This window comes from Pempheris klunzingeri, chromosome 12 (genome assembly GCF_042242105.1).
Source record: "Pempheris klunzingeri isolate RE-2024b chromosome 12, fPemKlu1.hap1, whole genome shotgun sequence".
Classification (NCBI taxonomy): Eukaryota; Metazoa; Chordata; class Actinopteri; order Acropomatiformes; family Pempheridae; genus Pempheris; species Pempheris klunzingeri.
In genome coordinates, this window is record NC_092023.1 from 3,112,104 (window position 1) to 3,125,752 (window position 13,649).

General features: G+C 41.0%; 2 protein-coding genes across 2 annotated transcripts in view; one reads left to right on the top strand and one right to left on the bottom strand.

Annotated features, from left to right (window-relative positions):
• Positions 1-433: 433 nt before the first annotated feature.
• LOC139210989 (isoaspartyl peptidase/L-asparaginase) lies at positions 434-4,558 on the bottom strand. The gene is made up of 7 exons (XM_070841221.1): positions 4,533-4,558; positions 3,631-3,827; positions 2,823-2,965; positions 2,484-2,647; positions 1,817-1,935; positions 1,479-1,589; positions 434-1,173 (listed from the first exon to the last, which is right to left on the bottom strand). Exons 2-7 carry the CDS (start codon positions 3,815-3,817, stop codon positions 965-967), a joined length of 933 nt encoding a protein of 310 aa, XP_070697322.1. The 5' UTR covers positions 3,818-3,827; positions 4,533-4,558; the 3' UTR covers positions 434-964.
• Positions 4,559-8,169: 3,611 nt separating this feature from the next.
• Positions 8,170-13,649, top strand: part of khdrbs2 (KH domain containing, RNA binding, signal transduction associated 2) — a 49,994-nt gene continuing 44,514 nt past the window's right edge. The window contains exon 1 of the mRNA XM_070841469.1: positions 8,170-8,260. Coding sequence (XP_070697570.1) covers positions 8,170-8,260 — 91 coding nt within the window. The remainder of the gene's footprint in view (positions 8,261-13,649) is intronic.

A 13,649-nucleotide genomic window follows, 5' to 3' on the forward strand; every position in this document is an offset into this window, starting at 1 on the left:
CTGAATCAGGTTTGTATACACCAAGTGTCTCTGGCTGAGCAGCCATTGTTTCACAGGATGAAGCAAAGCCAACAATGCTGCTGGCCAAATGAAGTGGAGCCTCATGAATGAGGCTGTTGTTGTGTTAACGGCCTCCAAATAGTCCATTGTATGGTAAGTAGTTGAAGTGCAGTGAAAACCAAGAAACTTTTGATGATACTGACCAACCTTTGGTCGGGTTATCTGTTGCTATGTTATCTGTCATAGGAGCTCATTTGACTGAATGCCAAGAAATCTTTGACAAGTTAGGAGCAACTTTCAGTATGACAGTATGATCTTATATACTAGTTATCTGCTTTCAGCACAGCTGAACCAGAATTAAAAACCAATAATCAAATAAGGTGTTGAATGTATTTATTGAATTTAAAAAGGTAGGTAGGAATTTTAAAAACTACATACAATGAATTTGAATACTGGCATCAATGATAGATAGTCTATGGCGTAAATGGGCAAATCTGAGAAATAACACATTAGCAAAGATACATGTCAACATGCTGTACTTTTAATACAACCTTTCAAGAACGCTTGTCCTTTGTTCTCATTTTACTCTCCAGAGTTGATTACCATAAATGCAGAAATGCATAAATCACATAAAATGTTTGGATGGTGTGCAAATGGTCCAACAATTCTATCAGGGGTGATAAACACTGCTTATATCACAAATGTGGAGGCACAACTAAACATCCTATTTTTGCATATGTAATGTTATCTAGAATTCAAGGCATTAGAAAAATGAGTAAACTACTCACTCCCTCCTTCTTATACAGATTATGTGTTACTGTACATCCGTGCAGCTTTAACATCACAGATTAGAAGGAAGAAAGCATCACTTCTTTGATTTGGCTACAGGTAGCAGCAGTTAAAGTTAGTAGGAAACACATGAAGTACAGCTCCCTGTTATGTTGGCTAAAATCTGTTAAAATGGTTATTGGGAAACCTGCTCCTTGAACCTTTCCTTTGGGTTTAATCCATACCACAGAACATCCTGGTCCACTGCGGCCCACGCCATCCGCTCTGTGGTGAATGTGGCTGCCCACTGTCTCGAGGGAGAAACCACAATAGCACCTCCTGCACCGCAGACACGGTCGGACATGTAGCGCAGAGACATCTGTGAAGCCTCCGCTACTGTTTTACCTGCATGAGGGAAGATACAAGAAAATAGTTAAGTAACGACACACACTGAGGTAATTAATATGTGGCCATGCAATTTCGAAACAATAGACAAGCAAAGAAGATAGCTGACAAGCCATATTTGTAATTATAACCAACTATAACTATAACAAACCCATAAAACATTCACGCTATTCAATCTTATCAGTTCATTTCACTGTTGGAATGATTATCCATTAATCAGAAGTGGTGACACCAAATTATATAGTGAGCAGATAAACATGTGCGGCTCGTCTTAATGCAGAGAGTTGAAGGTGTGACCTTGTTACCTTGTTCAACACGTGACAGGATGAGTCTGGCCAGTGTGACTTTCAGAATAGACTCTCCATGACCGGTACAAGACACAGCACCACTGCTGTTGTCTGCGTATCCTCCACAGCCTTTTTAACAAGAGACAGCATGACAACACTGATTCAGCTTCTCACTTTCACACACTGGCGTCCCAAAATACTGAAATTAATAATGTAACCTGTTTGAACAGTCATTTATGATAAAGTCAGACTCGATAATTGTGATGATGACTTTGGATTTTGTTGAATCACATTCTTACTGCAGCTGACAGTGTGAAACGTGCTGTTGGAGGAAGTGTAAGTAAATGAAGTCATACCAATTATCGGAGAGTCTCCTACTCGGCCAACCATCTTATTTCTGATCCCTCCAGTCGATGTTGCACATGCAACATTCCCAGCACAGTCCACAGCGACCGCCCCAACAGTATCATGGGCCCTACGGTAGAATGAGAAAACCCACCATGAGTTCATTTAGTCTTTTCTCAGTCTGTTAAGTATCAGAGCTCTGTGCTGAGCGTCTGAAGCTGCTATACTGCAAATGAGCATCTGACACAAGACGAAAGCAAAATAGAGCACTGCTCTAGGTGCTCATCTACTGGAAAGAGTTTCTTAGCTGGGCCAAAACACAGTGGATGTTTCAGACTTGGGAAGACGTCATCGCATTTAATTGAAACTTAGTATAATGTTCATCTAAACTAAATAGTAGTGAAAGCTATTGCAGCCTTCCTGCACTTTGAAGAGGTCAATCTGAAAAAAATCCACGTGCTTAGTATTTCTCAGAGACTTCTTCTCTTGCAGTTTCAACTTTTCTGAGAACATTTTTTATATACATCCAGCACATTCTCTGCCAAGCAGGCTGCAGAGTTGAGATTTACTTTATTTCAAGGTGTCACACGAGGCTACTGAGGCTGAAAAGATGCCGCGTAGGGATTTATCTCCAGGCAAGAAGGGGTCAAAACAGAGTCATCTATTGCATAAACCTACCACTGAGAGTTGAAATCTTCCATTACACCAGCAGCATAAGTCTTGTGCTTCGTCCATTCACTCCTCTCATACTCAGTCACCAGCGCATCAGTGGGAACTGTAGCCATGCCGATGCTCTCTGCAAACAGGTTTGCACCTCTGCTCGTCAACATGGAGTGGGCAGTCTGAGATTTTCCATGGCAGCAAACGTGCAAGAAAAAAGGTAGAATAGAAAATGTGTTTCATGACATTTTCGTTGCACATAAAAGCTGTTTGCCTTTATAATCATTTATAAAAATGGACCCACGAGCGGTCTCCTACCGATACAGAGAGACAAAAGCAAGGTATTTAAGGCAGAACCTTTTCCATCACTGCCCGTGCCAGTGACACAGGGTTGGCAATGTTCTTCACTGAAGACACCGCACCGCTGGCAAGTGTCCTTCCATCCATAATAATGGCATCCAGCTCCACTTCTCCATCACTATTCAGTGCTGCTCCGTGCCCTACAAGTAAATGTCACAACCGGCAACTTACTTCTACACGGCTCAGGCAGGAACATGATGCAGGTGTTCTCGGTGCTGATAATGCCAGGAGTAAATAAACAGTGCGCATGTAAACCCAAGGCCCTTTGCCAATACTGAGGAAATAAAACCCAACAACAACACAGACGAGGCGAGGGAATGATCGGCTGGAGATGTGATTTCATTTCTGCTCTGTGTGCAGAGGTTTTATGTTCCCTGCTACATCCTAACAAGCCCATGGAGAGGTGACAAGGCGGTCCAAAAGAAACAAAAGTCCACTGTAATAATGGCGGATACGTCATTCGTCCTCACCTCATGTACTGTGGTGCATAATAATCCCAAAGTTCCCACTGGTGTTTATGTAGAATTAAAAGTGTGTAGTTTTAATGTAGAATACTTCTTCTTATGTAAACAGAAGAATAGAATATATATACACATACTAGTATACAGACATGATCTAAAATATAGAGCACATTTTGGTTCAGACTAAATCTAGGATTAATCCCCAGATTATGAGTCTCCCAATCAATCAGCAAACCCACCAGCAGATGGAGACAGTGCGCTGCAGACAACTCTACCTGAATCAATAAAGAGGAAGCTGATGATCAGTGAGTAGCTCCTAAGCAGCACATGTTTGTGTATTATACCTGAATTAAACACCGTGTTGTCTTCCATAACCTTCACAGCCGCCTCAACGGCATCCAGGGCGCTTCCTCCTTTCTTCAGCACCGAAAACCCCTCACATGCTGCAGCCTTTACTCCGTCGACAGAGGCCTTAGCCAGGTCATCAGGGATGGCCCACGCCCCACCGTGCACAACTACGACTGCTGACATCTTTCTCTTACTACAGGAGACAAAACAAAAGGAGAAGTTTAGAAAATAATCATTCAGCAGCACAATAAACAAAAGTGAAAGTATAAATTAATTGCACTGATTCTGAATATTCTCCATTTGCACCATTGCTTTAGTGGGAAGGTTAGATTGGTTTTTAAAGGTTATTCAGAGGCAAACACATCAGATGTAGTTGAACTCAGGTATAAGACAGCTGAACCTTGAAAACAGCACCAAGTTCAACATCATGTGATGAGGCTGAAAGCTCCAGAACAGCTACTAAATGGACCAAGAGGTGAGGCTGTTTTTTTTTTTACTTTGTTCCTCACTTAATTATTCAGTAACTGTGGAGCCTTGTTTTCTAGATCATTTTAAAGGTGCCTCACCTGTTGCATAACTGTGGTTCTTGATCATTAAAACAAAGCTTCACCTTTTTGTTCTTATGATTGATTTTTCCAGCCAGAAAGCTGCAGCAGCTTTAGATTCTACATGTGATCACATGCAGACAAGTCACCCACAACACTGTAAGAAAAGACTTTAGCTGTAACCTTCTGCCTTCTGCTGTGTACATGTGTGTTTCCGTGTGCAGCTGATCTCTTAGTGATCCGTCAGCTGATTCATTCCTGCAGGTTTTGAAGTTGTTCTCACTCTAAATGCAGGATTTTCACTCACGCTGCAGAAATGAGTTTTATTAAAGACACACTTAGACTTTACTCACAGATCCTGAGCTTCACGCTTCGTCCTGGCGTGGAAGTCCTCCCTCAAACTTATGTGGACTCCTTTACGTTAACTTCATGTGTAAAGTCCTTCAAAAATAAGACTTCCGGCGGAATATTTCAAAATAAAATCCGTGTTGAAACGCAGGATCAGTGTACAGAGGAATTTGACCTGCTGTTTTCATGCAGCTTGTATAAGATATAAAATTTAAACCAGAAATATATATATTATATACATTGTGATTGCTCTACTAACTGATAACTCTGCCCTATATATATATATATATATATATATATATAGAAGATTACAGCTTATCTCTATGCACATTGTGATATATATATATATATATATATCACAATGTGCATAGAGATAAGCTGTAATCATTTCCCACATAGTTATCACCGCCTTCAATTTATATGGACACTAGTCAGTACATTTTCACATTCTAGGAGGACATAGGGAACAAGAGATTATTGATCTGATCAAAGACCAATCAGTAATAAAAAAAAAGTCATAAAAATAAAAGTCATAAAAAAAAATTCAACAGCAAAAACTTGGTAATCAATACTCAGAAATGTCAATAGCTGCCTTTGAAATATAAATTATAGAAGCAGATACTCAAAGTCAACATCAGGCCTCACATTTTTTTTTTGTAAGCACAATTTATACAGACTTTTAAACTTTAAAGGTAATTGGAAATGATATAAGAAAGCTTGTATGCGTGCATACAGACATTTGGAGGCAATCCTGATGTAGAAAATGAAATAAAGACTCTAAAACAACATAAAAGAGATAAACGCAGCACTGGAAGGCAGCACAACACAGCAGGGTCCGTGACCTGCTTATTACTTAACCTGTAACTCAATTGTTTCATTAAAATTTAGAAAAAAGAAATGCCTGGAAAGGTCCATCCGCATCACGTGGATGTAGCAGTGAAATGTGTGATGTTGCAGTTTAACCACTAGAGTGCTGTAAGAATGCATCAAATCCAACTTTCCAGAGTTTCTGTGTTGATCAGAGTGAAGGTTAAAATAAAGAAGCACTCATGACAGCAACACCCAGCAGCTTAGAAACTGACAAACATGAATGTATAAGATATTTTCCATCCATATGTCTTTTATTCTCTCCTTTAATGTTATGGGAGGGAGCACATTGTATGTGTTGAATCCTTCTTTCCTTCCTTTCTTGCTTTCTTTTATTTGTTATACTACAGGATTTCAAGATTAAAACACACAGTCATCATTACTGCTGGCAGCCATTCAACCATCAGCAGGATTATCTCCATCATTCATGAGTCATGAATACTTTGATTGAATGAAATTAAATCAGTGAACGTTCAGCAATGCAAAAGCAGAACTGGTCGGCGTGAGTCTACTCACTTGTTTTAGGCCATCAAGCAGAAAAATAAAGCTGCGTCTCATTTTAGAGAGAGAATAAGTGACCCAGTGATGCAAGTGTGAAGTTATGATCAATACCGGGCCCGTCGAGGCCTTTTTGGCATTTTAGAAATTAGTTATAATATCAGCGTTGAATTATTATCTCTCTGATGCACAGAGAAAAACAACTTGTCAATAAAACAGTGTGAACAACAAAGCCACATGGGTAATCTGGCCTCCCCCGTGACCCTACACACACGATACAGCCTGCCAGACACTATATAGGTCAAATGAAAGAAATCGCTCTAAAATCTGAACGATGATTAATGATCATCCTTCACATGCACCCTCAGAGGCTGCAGTTAGATTTAGAATGAATAAAGTTCTGTGAAACCCACAACAAACTCTGAACTCATATAATGATTCAGTGTGTGACGGCAGGACAGTGTCAGACTTTACAGACAAACGTAGTTGTGTCTCACTACTGGACAAAGACAAGAGAAAGGAACACGATTAACTCTCATTCACCCAACACCAGTGTCTTTAGTCTCCCTGCGCTCTTTATGATTCTGATCAGTGCAGTCCGAACCGGCTCTAAAGGTCAAGCAGAGCTGGAATTGGTTATTCACCAGCCCCTCCTGCTAAAAACTCATTTGCGAGTAAGTTAAAGCAGCCTGCATGCTACGCTGCAGATGACTTTAGGATTCAAGTCAATATCAAAGCCAGGGGACAAGGGAAGCATTTCATATGAGACGCAGACGTTCATGCTTACTTTGCTGACATCACTTCATAAAAGACCCAACGAAGCATTCGGGTGACATTAAACTTCACTCTAAGGTGGAGTCATATCATTCTCTTTGCACACGGATGGCAGCTGTGCTCTTTCACAACAATACGACGGGCTGCTAAACATCTAATTGCCTCGGTGGACGTCGCTGTGATGTAGTCTACATTTGGCTTCACTGGGAAAGTGAAACATACATGCAACACCACATCTTTAATGAGATGTCAAACAAAAGTATACTGAGAGTAGAAACAGAGTGGGGGAACAAATAATCCCAAGTATTTATAAATGAATTAGTGCTTTTGTGCTTCATTTCTTTTTGGATTGTTTAACAGAGATGTTGGACTAGATCAGATCTGCTGACCTGTGAGGGTGCAAATGTTCTCTAAAGGCCTCCAAGAGACAAGAGCAGGAGGGTTAAACCATTTAGAGAGAAGGGGCTTTATAGAGGACCAGCAGGGAGCCCAGTGACAGAGAGAGTGGTATCCCACTGGTGACAGGATCCCACCCAAGTCAAAGATGACGGACAGGACTGTTCTCCACATGTTCAGCACCATGGACAGTGACGCCGACACCATATTTGTGTTTTTTGGCCCTGGGGAACATCACCAGTGGCCGTTCAATACATGTCTCACACAGCTTGCCAGAGGTACAAGCCGCTCTAATGAACCACTAATAAAACTGGGCTGAATCGAGAAATTAATTGGCTAAGGAGTGTTTTTCTCTGAGATAAGGCGCTATCCCTTACTGCTGTGGCATTACTGATTTAGCTATAATTAAACTTTATCATATCAAAGTCAGCCATGCATTAAGCTCCACTGATATCCCTTCATAGTTCCCTGACAGGAAATGAAGCTCTGTCTTTATTTGGAGCTACAGTGAGTCACCTGCTGTCACCACAGGCCTGTCTGTGTTCTCTTACCTCTACTAGTGCAACACAAGCTGCATGAAACTTTTAATAAACCAACGTGAACCCAACATTTAGGGCTGCGATTTTATTACAGGAACCAAGCGCCACCTCAACTTTTTCATCCATTCCCTCCGAGCACATCATCCAATTGGTATGCGCACAGAGGGGACCGCCTTTGTTTTCCAGCAGCGGCAGTCCCAGAATATGGCCAATAATGTGGCTGAAGGGCGGGGAGCAGCGCGGGCTGCAGACCGAGGGGCTGGCGGAGTGCCGAGGAGAGGCAGCAGGCAGCGGTGGCAGAGATGGGCTCACACCTCTGAATCACAACTCAACCTCCGGTCGTTCACACCTCTGAGTCACAACTCAGCCTCCAGGCAAGCATCTCGGAAACCTGGGACGACTTCTTATTTGGAAAGGGTTTTTTTTTTTTTTTTTTTTTTCTTGTGTGTGCACATAAAGAGACTGAAGCCACCAAGAAGCAGGAGCGGGAAGGTTTTACAGTTGAATTCCGACGTTCAGCACTCCTGTTACCTCACCTGCACGGTGAAGAGGTCCGCTGTGACACAAAATGCATCCAGAGAAGCACTTACCTGAACTGGTGGCCGAGAAAAACAGCCTGGACCCCTCCTTTGTGCATGCGGTGCGTCTGCTTGCAGAAGGTAAGTCAGGTATTTTGTTTTAAGTGTGAGGTTCGTGGACTCTTACCAGTAGCATCCCCCCATGCTCCCTGCTAAACACCACCACTCTCAGCATTTGGGGGAAGTACAGTGATCTTATTCCAACACACTGCCCTTGACTCTTAATGCTTTCTCCATGGCAGTAAACCCACTGTGCTGTGTGTTGGATGGAGGAAGATGCTCTTTGGCGCCAGTGCAGAACTTTTTTTTTTTTTTTTTGAGGTATTTCCACCATCAAGTGAAGAAATGCAGTGAGCTCACAAAAGTAAAGTGTGTGCAAAGTCAGGCTGTCACCACCTTTTAGTTTAATCCACTGCGCTTCAAGGTCAAGCACACAACACCCAGACAATCAAGAGAAAATGTTCCCAGAGCAGTTCTCCCAAGACCAAAAAAGGTAAAGGACTAATTATCTTAATTGCATGACTGACTGGATCTCAACTGTGCTGTTAATCATCAGATGCAGCCTATTGCCAGCTGCCGTCTAATCAGCACACAGTAAGAGCTGTACTATAATTTCATATCAAATTAGTGCACTATTTTAACGTCTTCATCAGACCAAAACAAGCTGTGTGTTGCTTCTCCGCACGTCTGTGGTTTTCTTGTTGAAAAATTAAGCACGTTGACCGAATATCATCATCATCATCGAGGTATTTTGAAGAAAATGACTCTAAAAGTAAGTAACAGGAGTCTGTCAAAGATGGTTTAATACCATCTAGGTGAATATAGTTTAGCATGTTCTCTTTACATCTGTCTTAACGTCCAAAAACTCATAACTGTCGTCAAGATCACAGCAGGGACCTGCTGCCGTTGAGACAGATGTTCTAGTGTACATCTGACTTACAGTAAGACTAACAGGGAAGTATAGTGAAGCTCAGCCTGCAGCATATAAGATACTTCCTATTACCGGAGGAGGTCTTGGTCTCATTCACATGCTGAGAATGTGTCGCTTTTGACAGGAAACTCATCACGGAAAAAGCAAACACAAGCTCCCAACTTTTGCTTTGCAAATCCAGAGTGTGTGCTCTCGTATGCCGTAGTCCTCACTGCACACAGTAGGAGGAAGAACAATCTTAAACATGGCACTTATATCGGTTTGATTTATGTGCTGTTGTAGCGAATAGATGAACGAATGTAGTTTTATTCTAGTCACAGACCCAAAAGATGCTCAGCCCACGTGGGTCTATGTATGAAAACATAGTATATAAGACATGAAATGAACAAATTAAACATAGAATGCCTTCATATGTTGACTGTAAGACCTCGACATGATCTAATTTCATGGAAACATTTACTGTAATCCGTACTAATCTCATAGTAACATTGTTCTCTATCTATATACACTGCAAACCTCACAGCAGTGATTCTGATCATGACCATGAGGTTGTTAGTTTTGAAGGTAATATCTGACGTCAGTCCTTTAAGTCATTCATTACATCTTATTTTGGCTCCAAATAAAACGCCATTGTCTTTGCTTAAAGGCTGATTTCTAATAGTTTTTGTCATGTTTTAAAAAGAGGTGAAGTCAGGCCGTGTGAGAGATTAACAGGCTCTGATTGGACAGGGTGTTTGTGCTCTGGTGCTTCTGCCCCTTGAGCTTTCTTGTTGAAATGTGTTGATGAGACACCTGACAGTCCCGCTCTTGTCGCTAACTGTGATGCAGATGGTATCATCTCTCATGCACTACATTTTGCCAGATTTACTCAAGGCTGACTCACACAGCAAGGATACAGACTAAAAAAAAAAAAAAAAAAATGTTGTCTCTATCATTTCTGCCGCAGCGAACAGAAGTTGGCATGTTAAAATTGTTTTATGTGCTTATTCACTTACAGACCGTTTTCATGTATGTTTATTCATTCAGTTAAAGCTGTTGTGAATGTGAATCTGGAACTCCCTCGCAGCCACCAATAATGAGGTAAAGGTGCTATACAGTCACTACAATAGACCACATAAGATACAATACATTGCAATAGAGCTACATGTATTTCTCTGAGAAGAATCCTGTGTGCAAGGTCAACACAGAAAACAACATGCATCATAAACAATAGTGGACAATCAGTATAATAAACTGTCAGATCACTCTTTCAAAATGTCTGAGAAAGCTCTGACAATGTTCAGCATGCTCTGCTGACACAGTTGTTATCGTCTTTGTCAGTCGAGGCTCATGGATAATGCAGAATCATGCATATCAGTGGACAGCAGGATAAACTGTGTGCACAGATTTATAGATTCACAGCTATTTATCACTAAATAGCAAACCATGTAATCCTGCATTATTCACATCACGCACAATAAACAGCATAACATGGATTTACCATGGGCTCAGTTAACGGCTCCACATTTATGAAATGAATTACTTATGTGTTTAAATTATGTTGCCTGTAAAATCATTTGTTTGTCTTTGAGCAGATTTAAAGCTGTTTGGGACAAAGCTCCTCCAGGGGGTGGGAGGAGATTATTCTCCTCCAGAGAAGAGTGTGAGCGTCTTGTTCTCTTTGATAGGGAAATTATTTTTAAAAAAATGAAGATTATTTGACTAACTTTGTATGCATAATAGGCAATAAGAATAAAGTGTATAAAACCTTGTGTGTTAGCTGTCAGCCAGTCTCCACTCTCCGCCAAGAGCTGTACATTCTTTGGCACACAGTCATCTTATTTAAGTGTAGCATGAGCCTAATGAGTGCTCAGATTGACAGATAAAAGTCTATTCCTCCATGTGTTGAACTTGAATTTGCTTTTGACTAAAGAACAGGGTGGTTGTTTCAAAATTGGTTTGAAGTTGGAGTCGAGAAAAGGAAGCCTTTAATAGATCCCAGCGGTTTTCTTTGCGAGACTCGCCCACATGCCACGTAGGCCCCGTCTCGCCATGAAAACCGGTGGGATTCCTAATAAGGTGAACAGAAAAGCATACACGGAGGCATAAGTGACTTTTGATGGACACGGGGAAGAACTTTGGTTGTTGAGGCAAGTGTGCACTATTCCCAGAGACTTTTTTTTTTTTTACAATCACAAGATCTGTTTTGCTTTGTTGCTAAGTATATAAGTGCATAATGTCTGAAATGCACCCAGTGCTGTGCTGCTGGGCTCGGTGACAATACAAACAAATCTAAATTAGATTTGAATGATGTTGGCTTCCCCTGAATAAAACATGAGTCTAGAAGTGGAGGACCAACACCATGACTCATGTCAAGTATAAGGAGACCGGAAACATCAGAAAATCCTCACATCTGTTAAGTTTACGTCACTGTTTTTCATGGTTTTGCCAGTTTAATGCCCTTTGAGTTGGGTGCTTGGATTTAAGCTTAAACTGGCTGTGCAGAGTCTTCTTCTTTATATGAAAGGCCACATTGTCTGAGTTTAAAACACCCTTTAATCCACATCCACATATGAGTTTTGAACTCGGTATCTTAATTTTCTCCTTGCATATAGCCGCTCTTCTAACAATTAGAGCAGTCATGTTTTCACTTGCAGCACCGAGCTGCACTTTCTCACGGTTCTCATTTTTACACACAGAGGAAATACTCATAGAAAGAGAGTTCATTACAGTACCGGTCAGTTTCTGCGTGCACCATCCGGATATATAAGAGGAAATTCATAGTTAAGGGTCTATTGAAAACAAACACATTTGGGGCAATGACCCTTTAACTTTATCTAAAATTAATCAGATAACACATGAACCGGTGTAATGCACTGCACCCCCTTTCTAGCAGTACCTTTAGTCAGCCAATAAACTTCAATCAGTGACATTTATTAAGTGAAAATCTTACTCCACAGCCTTGTTCACGGTCTGATAGACGTAAAATACACTACTGCACACATACACATCAGTTTCTCTTTATTATATATGATATTATGTGTAGTGGGATCTTTTATCTTATCACCTGGTGGTTTGTCTGAATACAGTGTGCTGTTTGTGTTCTATACACTGAATTCTGGCGACCACACATATTTTGATAGTACTGAATATCATCACCCATGTGGATATGACTTTTAGGTGTATATTTCAGGATATTGTGTGACACTGTGATGCTCTGAGGGATCAAATGTGCCTCGCGCCAACAACTGGCAGCGCCGGCAACACTTGATGCCACTGTTACTCCTGTGTTGTTCTCATTTTGCCTGATTTTGTTTTGACATAAAACTCCAGTTTCCTTCTGTTCCTTAATTTGTTATTTTGAACTTTCTCGCTATATTGAACATTCAAGAGGCACAGTAGCATAAGCTGGCATCTAATATTTATTTCCTGAGTGGTGCAGCTTTGCCTCATCCGCTCATTTCTGTTGCTTGAAACGCTCATGGCCGTGGAATCTAATCTCATTTGACCCAGGCACTCATTGTAAGTCACTCTTGATAAGAGTGTCGGCCAAACGCTGAAAATCTAATGCAACGTCTCACTTTCCTGAAATGTAATTTTTGTGTCCTTTTAATAGGTCGTACCAAAATGCTGCGGTTTTTATCTGTCATCATCAGCTGGGTCACTGCTGGGAACTGAGCAGGTCACAATAGATCCGCTGAAAATGTGAGCAACAATTGATAAAACAAGAGAGAGGTGGATTCAATGAAAATCAATTTTTGGAAGAACTCCAGCGTCGTCCGAATCAGTCGTAAAAATGTAAGAGATGTCTTTTTAATAGGTGCATTAATAGGTGTTATACTTTCTGATCTGATTCTGTATCTATGTGGTGTGTATGCACCTACTATATGTATTAGTGCATTGATTGGATTCTGCACTTTGCTGGAGTTAGTCCCCCCCCCACCCCCGTCTGACTTGTAAGTGGTTGTAATAAATACACGATAATTGAAACACCATCATGATTAACATGTGTATAATTTGCTTGCTTTTTAATATGTCATTCGCATGAATAGTAATTGCTAAATCACTTCCCTTTCCATCACACATTCAGCAGAGAATTTGAAGATGGCATTATAATTAGATTTAAGATATAATACTTTATCAGCGTGTCAACAGCTGGATGCAATTTGCCTCCGTGCAGCTCAGTTAAAAACACATAAACACAATGTGTCCTAACTGCAGTGCATCCTTCCACCCCCATGCATCAACAATCAGCCCTGAATGGAAAAGGCCAATGTTAATCGCACAGCTCATAGTCCATTCACTCCACCAGGTCCACTCTGCTAAGCAGAGTGTTATTATCACCTCTTTCTTTGTTTGATGTGAGCAAGCAATCAGTTATTGGAGAGTAATTTGACTGATTCATTTTTGCTCCCATTGTGAAGTCATTAGATCTACCATTCAGAAGGTGGAGGAAATCAAGGAATCATTTAGCCGTCTGCAGGGTGGTGGCCTCCTACTGCAGTCGGTATCACGACCTACAGAGCAAAAAAGCATTTAAACAAAGTCACTTTTCAATAT